This window comes from Topomyia yanbarensis, chromosome 2, assembly GCF_030247195.1.
Source record: "Topomyia yanbarensis strain Yona2022 chromosome 2, ASM3024719v1, whole genome shotgun sequence".
In the NCBI taxonomy this organism is placed as follows: domain Eukaryota; kingdom Metazoa; phylum Arthropoda; class Insecta; order Diptera; family Culicidae; genus Topomyia; species Topomyia yanbarensis.
The window spans coordinates 19,766,788-19,776,173 of record NC_080671.1 but is presented as its reverse complement, the minus strand read 5'-3'; the positions used below and the strand labels follow the sequence as shown (position 1 = coordinate 19,776,173).

General features: G+C 38.5%; 2 protein-coding genes across 3 annotated transcripts; both read right to left on the bottom strand.

The window, feature by feature from the left end:
* Nucleotides 1–61: 61 nt before the first annotated feature.
* LOC131685158 (uncharacterized) lies at nt 62–1,482 on the bottom strand. Its single transcript, XM_058968648.1, has 2 exons — nt 1,234–1,482; nt 62–1,177 (listed from the first exon to the last, which is right to left on the bottom strand). The coding sequence occupies exons 1-2, from the start codon at nt 1,369–1,371 to the stop codon at nt 173–175; spliced, it is 1,143 nt and encodes a 380-aa protein (XP_058824631.1). The 5' UTR covers nt 1,372–1,482; the 3' UTR covers nt 62–172.
* Nucleotides 1,483–2,377: 895 nt separating this feature from the next.
* Nucleotides 2,378–9,042, bottom strand: LOC131685159 (lactosylceramide 4-alpha-galactosyltransferase). Of its 2 annotated transcripts, none has more exons than XM_058968649.1 (3): nt 8,956–9,042; nt 7,486–8,401; nt 2,378–7,409 (listed from the first exon to the last, which is right to left on the bottom strand). In XM_058968649.1, exons 2-3 carry the CDS (start codon nt 8,178–8,180, stop codon nt 7,046–7,048), a joined length of 1,059 nt encoding a protein of 352 aa, XP_058824632.1. In that variant the 5' UTR covers nt 8,181–8,401; nt 8,956–9,042; the 3' UTR covers nt 2,378–7,045. The 2 variants fall into 2 exon arrangements, with proteins under 2 accessions (XP_058824632.1, XP_058824633.1); XM_058968650.1 differs by having other exon boundaries at nt 7,486–8,368; nt 8,956–9,032.
* Between the last annotated feature and the right edge of the window lie 344 nt (nt 9,043–9,386).

Genomic DNA, 9,386 nt, shown 5'->3' with positions numbered 1-9,386 from the left:
TAGTTTACCCGCGTGGAGAGTGATGGCTGCGTGCTTGTATCTGTTATACGATCAATAATAGTCACGTTTTAAACAATTTATTCCAACAACATATTGCTACACACTCAAAAACAATGTGACTCAACTTTCTGATTAAATGCATCGTTTCTAAATACCCTACTCATTCTAATGGCTAACAAGGATCCTGATTAAACATATTGATTCCACTGTTCGTAGCATTAATTTTCATGAACTCATCTCGAATTTCTCGCAGCAACTCCTGTTCTGCCTGATTCATGCAGTGCTGCTGGCTGGCCGGTTCCGTATAGGCAGTCATTGCTTGTGCGCTTGTACTTATTACTGGCTGATAGCGCCCATCGGGGACATATTTCATTCGCTGGCTCATCAAACAATCCATCCGTGGTTGGTTTTTACCGTAGATACTCACATCGATGCCTTGATGATTTTGGCTACGTTGGTGTCGATCCACGTTTCCTTTGAAAGCAGTCTTGTATCCGCACATTTTGCATGTGTAAATTTTCATCTCCGGTGCGTTGCTATTGGCCAAAATTTCATCCAATGTAAGACGTCTTCTCGGGCGAGTTTTGAAACCCTGCTGCACCAGGCTATGCCTTCGCAGTTTTATGTGACGGAATAGGTTAGCTTTGTATTGCGAATGATAACCGCACTCTGCACATGAATATCGTTTCGGTAGTTTAGGTTTATCCACCGGTCTAGGATCCACGGGAATCCATTCGCTACTGTTCGATGGTGTTGCTGACTCGTGGTTCGTATGTGGATCGTATGATTTATCATACGATGGTTGATAATGCTGCGGTTCGTCGTTTAGTTCATTGGGTTCTATTTTAACTTCCGGTTGTTCCATGCATTGAAAAGAATTTTCGTACGACTGCTGGTGGGATTGTGGCTCATGTGTGTTGAATTCAGTGGGTTCTATTTTAACTTCCGTTTGTTGAGGTTGATCGAGGGCAATGGGAAAACCACCTACATCCGGGGTTAAGTGTACACCGTTATCGTTTGTCGACAACATTGTGTGCTGTTGGGGATGGTTGTGCTCAAGCAATTGTTTGAAGTAACATTCCGAGTTGAAGCTGACCTTTCGCAGCAGATAGAACATTTCGAGTTGGGCCTGACAAAGGTTGCAAATTCGCTGCGGTAAACCATCCGAAGGAAGTACCTAGCAGAAAAAAAACTGTAAATCGATGATTGGAATACATATAATTCATATTTCACCTGCAGCTGAAGGCAATTCTGCATAATTTCAGCAATTATTTCACCACTATGGTTACGGGACGTGTCAAGAATGGAAGCTGATTCAAATTCTCCACTTCTTCGACATAAGCGACAGAAGCTGTCCATCGTTGTCGGCATTATCCACTAGTTCACCAATAATTTAGAATATTTTCGCTTTTTTGTGTAGAAATAACTCGAAAATACTTTTTGTTGTATGCCTAGTTTTGTAAATAAATCAAAATGTTCAAATTCACGCTGTCATTTGACACATCAATGATAAACCATAATGTACGGCAAAGTAACATTACTCACTTTATGGGTTATGCATTATGGACATGAGGTACACTGAGAAAAAACTATATTATCTGTGACCCGACCTTAGTGTTGTTTTAATATTGTTTTAATACTGGTGTCGCACGGGCCAAATCAGTTTCTCGCTAACCACATCAGTCACTGAAGAAGGTACTTTTGATTTAGTTGGGTGTAGTACTTCGCTTCCTCGGATATACACAAAGACCAGCCATTCCCGCTGTGAAGGATAACCCGAGCGAGCTACGGTAAACAAACATAGGGCGTGAAATCACACTTCAGTGTCTCGAGAATCTTTGTGAGGAGCATATAATCCGTTGATCCATTGAAGCGAAGGTTCTGTGGGGTAAAGTAGATCTGAACCCAAATGGTGGTGAACATTTTTAAAATATATTGGCCACCATCGTGAGGGGCCCTCCTTATCGATTAGGGGCCTGCAACTCGAGGATGATGTTTATAATGACTGTGTGCTGGATGATTTATATGATGCTGAGAGTTCCTGGTCAAGAAAAGGACAACGCAAAATAATCCACTGGATTCTTCTGGTCCGACATCGAAATTACATAAACGAACATCAGGAATTCGACTACAAACCATCCCTTTTTTATTATACAAATTTTAACTTTAGGGTCATTCGCTTTTCATTCGGGTTAGAAAATTTTCTTTAAAAAAATCTATTCCTGTGTGTGGGGTTGGGAATCGAACCCAGGTGAGCTGCGTACATGGCAATCGATTTACTAACTAAGCTACTAATTACCCATCAGTAGTTATAACCTCTTGTCATGCCACAAATGGACTATTTCGGACGCAAGATGTAATGAAAGGTTATGTATGCTGTTCTTGAGATCTGTATCTACAAACCAAATTAAGATCAGATTTATTTCCTCATTTACTACCCCTTAGTGTTGTTTCAGATAATTTTCCATCTGCGAATAAAAAATGAAACGTGCTGGAGTTTTGATTTCTCTTTACAGTAATCCTATATACATTTTACATTTCAGCAAACTTTGTCCTATAATAGTAATATAACACTTGCATTATGTAGAGAAGGATTGAAATGTGAGATTCATAACTGTCGTACAAAACTTAAATTTAAACGATATTTTAGACGGTTGTACGACTTTCCCCCGAAAACCATTCTCCAGAAACTAAAACACCGAAGTTTTTTCTCCAGAAAGAACCATTCTCCAGAAAACCATTCCGTCGAAAGTACCAATTACCAGAAAACCTTTTCCCAGAAAGTATTTTTGCCCAGAAAACCGTTACCCAGAATGAACAAATACCCAGAAGTTCATACCCCAGAAAAAACCATTTCCCAGAAATTGAGGTATTTTAACTGACGATGACTTATTTTTTATTAGTATTAATATTCTGGTTTGGTTTTGTATTATAAGAGCTATTGATAAAATGGTATCTTTTAATGTTGTACCATCGTCCTGGTCGGCAATTAAAACTTCTTTTAATTTTTTGTCTCCTGCATGTTTTTTTACAGCGACGCCGGTTTATCATATCTCCTTGCAGATATCGCATATATTCCGCCGACGTGGACTGCTCTTCCTCTTTGAATGCTTTCACAACCGCATAAAGTTTAAGGGCACTGGTACCTTTTAAGAGTGCATTTAATTGGTTGTGATACCCTTCTATTGCGTTTGAGGTATGTCATTGAGGGTGTTGTATCGCATGGTAAATTCAGGGGAAAATCTTGCCTGTGCCTGTGCGCAGTGTTTTCCAACCCTTCGCTTCCCCAATACCCAAGCCTTCAGGCACATCTTGAGGCTTCAAAAAGTCCAAGGCCTGGGTTTGTCTGAAAGAGATCTGCATTTGCACGCTTTTCAAATAAATTCCAGATAATCCCAATTTTTGGATCCGTTTCCACCAATTTTTTGTTAGATGGAAAAAGCAACCATATCGCACAGAATTGGGAATAATCATTGCGATTGCGTTTATCTCAGCTGTTTCGAAATCTGTTAATGCAATCGACGGATTAATTATAATATTGTTGTTGGTTGCTATGGTTTTCATTAGTTCTAGAGCTTTTTTGTAGTTGGATTCTGATTTATGTGGAAGGAGCATGTGTACTAAGGGTAGGAACGTTCGTTCAATGCTCAATGTTCCGATTGACCCGCGGATGTCAATTTATGTAGCAGATGAATCAATAAGGACATGACCTGTGATCAACTCGTATGCTCGGTTTATTCAAACATAGGAGTTGACTCCTTCTTTTAAACATGAGCAATTCTTTGAATATGTATGCCAAATGGCCCTCGGAATGAAACTTGTTATCTACTCGTCTGACCGGTTTTCTCAAACATAGGGTTGATTCATTCTTTCCAGCACACTATGGAATAGCTGGAGCAAAAAGTTGGCTAAAATAGGAAAAACATATTCGAACTATCACATTAAAGATTTTTATAACATTCTTCGATGTTTGTTGCACCACGTACCAGCGAAATAGGGATCTTTAGGGGTGTGCGGGTTAAGGCATATTCTGATGCAGATTAGTACCGTGAGTTAATATCTCAGTCCTTTTTCAATTTTTTGGCCCGAAACTATTGAAAAAAACATTTTTTAGTTTGTTTCCTTTTAGGACAATAACACATCCAAACCAATGCGACTTGCACGACCCTACCATAGTTTGCAGATGAAACTTGGGATGGCAGGCTGCTAGCAGATTGAAAAAGTACCAGATCATGCTGTGTGGGGTGCTGTCCCGGTTAACAATGAGGCCAACGAGATATTTGCAGATACGTCATTTAGTAGGACAACTGTCAGTTTGCTGGTTGAGTTTAATTTGGTTTTTTATAATTTAAAAATCATAAAAGAATAATTAAGGTTTAAGAATGATATGAGTGTACTCGTAAGGGCACCCGCTACCAATACATATGAAAAACTAGCACAATTTTTCCAAATTAAAGTTCCCTATTTCAAGGGGTTCCTCTACTCTAGAGGCCTAAAATTGAAATTTTTTGGGAATAATTTGCGAAAGATCTACTGAATGGATCTTGATTTTTTTATTTTTATTTTGTTTCGGCTTTTCAATTTAACTTTAAACGACAAAAACAAACATATCTGCGACCTTGAAACGTCATTTGTGACATTGATGTTTAAATTACATGGGTCCCGCTTAAGTAAAGTTTCGACTAATGGGGTTCTCGTCTTCAAAAGTGAAATTCGAAAGCCATTACCATAAAAATGTTTCATTTCTTCTAAAAACTGTCCGTATGCAAATTTGCGTCGATTTTAATGACGTTTACAGCGCTTTTTCATTAACAAGTGCACGATTTCACAAAATCCTACGTTGCTTGCCATTGTACCAAGAAATCGAGAAAAAAAATTAGTTTGGCTCTAGGCAACCAAAGCTTTGTGCTCAATCATTAACCGTCAATAGCACGCAAAGCGATAGAGATTTGAGGTGTCCTACTAGGTATTTAACCTAATGGAGCTCTTTTTATGTTTCTAAATCTTCAGGTAATATTACATGTCTTTGCAACTCAAATGTATTATAGAGTTTTGGGATATTTCCGCGGCACGATGCCGCAAATATTGAAAATCGACGATTGTTGAATATTTAACAAACAGTAGGGTGGGTGCTCCAATAGCCGCGGTGTACTACTAGTCGCAGTAATAGGCTAAACACTTGATTAAAATGCCAAACGCCGTTAATTATTTCTTGCTTTGTGGTTTGCAGTAAACTCGCATGGCAACACAAGTTTTATCATAGAAGTTTGCTCAAAAAACAACTGAAATAATGAGTTTTCCTTGATTTTTGAGCTCCTATGCAGCTATAGTGGGCCAAATGTACCTAGAGTTGCATGCTTCAAAAGTAATCAATGGGTTTTGCATCTATAGGAACCGGAATTAGCAATTGGGCCACTATTGCTACATGCGGAGCAAGCGGTTTTAAATGCAAAAATTGGTTCAAAACCAATTATATTTTTTCTATCAAATAGGAATCGAAAGCTTTCATTTAACATATAATCATCACCCATTCCATCTTTTTAATGCGTTTAAATTTAAGCGCGATGCGTAAATATTAGAAAAAAAGTGAATAGCAAACTTATAACAAGTATTTAAGTACACTTTATCTAAATGTAACGAATTGTTTATTGAGAAAATAGAAGAAGAAAAAATTTCGGTAAAATAATTTTCTGGGTTTTGGTACTTTCTGCGGAACAGTTTTCTGGGTTATGGTTCTTTCTGGGTGAAAGTTTTCTGGGCTTTGGTACTTTCTGGGGATTAGTTTTCTGGGAATTAGTACTTTCTGGAATATGTGTTTCTGGGGAAAAAGCTTCGGTATTTTTTCTTCTGGGGAATGGTTTTCGAGGGAATGTTATACAATCATTTTAGACTGTGTGATTCAACAAAAATAACATATAACAGGATTCGACTTTGGCCTTCATCGGTAAGGAAGCTCTGCTTCGGACCCTTCAAATTTAGAAATACATCACGTTTTTGAATACCATTTAGCAGGACTGTAGGAAATTTTTCAACTATTTTTTCGAGTATTTTTGAATTTATACTAATTTGTTGTTCCAGGTCACACTATGCGTCATCAATCGGGAATGTTTTTTGTATTTGAGATTTCTATTAAAATCTATTTTAATGTGAAGCTTCTATTTAATAGTAGGTACAGAGCGGAACCATCTCACTGCTGAATGTCGCCTTGATAATGCTAGGGTGCATTAAAATATTTGTTAATAAGCTTATATAAAAAGGAATGAGTAGCCAACCACCAAAATAATTGTTAGTAACATTCTTATTAATTACAATGTTTAGCTTTTTACATATAACATTAAAAAATGAGACTTATGGGAAGTGTTTTTCTATGCTGCCTACAATCACTTGTTTAGTTCCGTACTTGCTTGTGATTTTTTTCTTTTATTGCATACTAGATGTGTTTGTTATGTTGCACAAATTCTGACAGATGATTTTAAATCAGTGTGTTTGTAGTATTGCGTTTAGTATACCAGTACTCTATTGACATGTAACAGAATATTAAGAATATTGTTCCTCCAGCAATTGGATTCAATCATAGCGAGTAGCAAGACGTACTAGAACCCAGTTTAGACATTTGTAGTAATTCGTATTCTAGAACCCACTTTTTTATGTACTTGGTGAACGAATCTTCGATGTTTATGAGATTATTGGGAAATTCAATGAGGAGCAACAACTATGCCGCTTTCTATGAAAACCAAGCAATGGCTCATCCCTGAATATCGATTGTTTATAACGTCTAATTCCAACTGAGTTTGCGAACGGTATGTTATCATACCGACATGATTTAGTATAATTGCTTTTACAAATGTTAAATAAATTATTACATGCACAGTTTTAATACAAAGTTTTAGAGCACAGAAGTTAAACAGTAACAGATTACTAAGAGCTGCAATGCATTTGAATTGAATACGGCAAAATCTGAGGTTAACCTGCTAATTGAGAACGGTCTAATAACCTCCATCGACTCCTTCTAGTGCACAAACGTAATATCTTTTGCCTACTAACTCTAGAAAAACTCACCACTGGCCTGGTACACCCGAGGACAATAACGTTCTGCAAGGACTCCGTAAGCAACCTGCGAGCCGACCCGTACCTTGTGATCCCTACTGAATTTGTTCCACACGTGAGCTACCACGGATCGATTCAGAGCAGTTAGCGCTTGATCCAGCCAACGTTCCTCGAAAAACTGCAGATAATCTTCAAAATTAATTGCATAAAAGGCCTCTGGTGGGAAGACGGTAAAGTGGCGACATCGTTCACGGGTCATCAGTAGTGGCGCGTTGGTACTACAGACTCGTTTGAATACACGGGTAATGACTCCTGGTCCGTTGTTGCCCCAGCTTTGACCGTTAAAATTTATCAGTAAATCCCTATTGAAATTGAAATCAGATGGATTTGGAACAGAGGCTCGAATGCTGAAAAATAAAACTCAAAAAGTTTACTCACCTAAGGCACATTTCCGCCAGTTCGTGTCCATATCCATCCAGTTCAAAGTGGATAACTCCAGCTGCCACCCAGCGTGGCGACTCTGCCCCAGCGTAATTAGGTTTTAATGTATCAAAGGACTGCATCACCACCACGTCCAAATCCAAGTAAGTACCACCGTATTTGTACAGTGTCAAATATCTCATCACATCCGACAGATGCGAATTCATGTACTTGGATCGAAAAATCTCCCCGCTCTGCATCCAATCCTTTAGTGGAGTATCTTGTGCATAAGTCGTTAAATTGACAAACCGCAGTTCCACATTCGGATAGGAAAGCAGTGCATCCATCAGTGGAAGGGAACTTTTGTTCCGAAATCCTACGGGTGCGGCAAATAGCACAAATGTTTGCCTTGTTGGGTTCATTCTAGCAGCCGACTCGACGGCACATGCCTGCCGGGCGTTGAGCCCTATCACCCCGTTCTCGGAACATGAAGTTTCATGGAAGAAAATGTTATTTCCATTAATCGGCTGCTTCAAAGAATGCTGAATGTCCTCCAATGTTTTCGAAGGTTCAGGGAAGTGCACGGCAAAACAGTTTTCGCTAATCGTTCGGTAGTCGATCGAGTATAAAATGTAGATCATAATCAACAGAATAGCACCAGAAATAATCAGCCTTCGCTTGTTTTTACTTCTGTTGGAGATTACTGATATCATTGTTGATCAGTCTCTAAATATGTTGTTGAGATTCAAGTAAACTGAACAGCTCGTTGATGTAGGGATTCTATAACAATATTCTAGCAAGTATCACATAATACGTAGTAGTTTCAAAAGATCATGATGAGATTCGTAGCTGTTTGGATGTTCCATGCCGTTCACCTGATAATACTGTCGAATTTCGGCGACTACTTGTATATTGTGAATATCACCAATTAGCACTGTCACCGTAAGTCAGAGATGCCAGGTACTTTTTTCAAATGTCTGCAATAATAATTTTATAGGTCTGGGAAGAACAAAAAATGTCAGAATAGCTAGTGTAACCAAAAGCCTTTATATTCAAAAATCTGCAAATATCTGCAACCAAACTAAAAAATCTGCAAATATCTGCGACCAAACGGAAAAATCTGCAAATATCTGCGTCATTGAAAAAATCTGCAGCTTAAATTAAAAGTCTGCGAATTTGCAGACTTGTCTGCAAATCTGGCATCTCTGCCGTAAGTAGACTTATCTTAATTATGTTGACTTAAAGTACGACTCAGACGATACATCAGCTTCCGTCAACGTCAACGGAACGTCACCGTTCCGTCAAGATAAGTTACATGCAGTTAAATGGAGACATTCACACACAACATCAACGGCACGGAACGTTTTGACGTACGGCATGTGTGAACGGGCACAAGAGAAAAGTATTAAACTTATCCTGACGGAACGGTGACGTTCCGTTGACGTTGACGGAAGCTGATGTATCATCTGAATCGTACTTAACACTGACCGTATTCAATGCCGTTTTCGGCATATTTGGTAGCTTTTGATGCTCCTTCCAGCAGCGGCGACTATTTTTTTGTGTTGTTTATTTTGATATAAAATAATAAATGTCATCGAGGGGCTTCCAAACAGTGTGCTGGGTACGCTTGTAATCCGAATCCGAGAGGTAAATACACGATATACACGCTGCCAAAAATCAGCTAGGTTTGGTCATTCTTCATTTTCGCAACCGAGTCTTCAAAGGCGATTGGTTTCATTACGCAATTTTGGCATTTTGCATGAAAATTGAGCTTATGTCGATGAAAAATTGAGAAAAAAGTGGAAGAAAATTGGTTTCCTACAAGATAGTAATGAGTTTCCTTCTACAAAAAGCTACTCAGTTAATTTTTAAATTTTGCTGATGAAACCGTCTCCAACATCGTAACCCGAATAGGAATG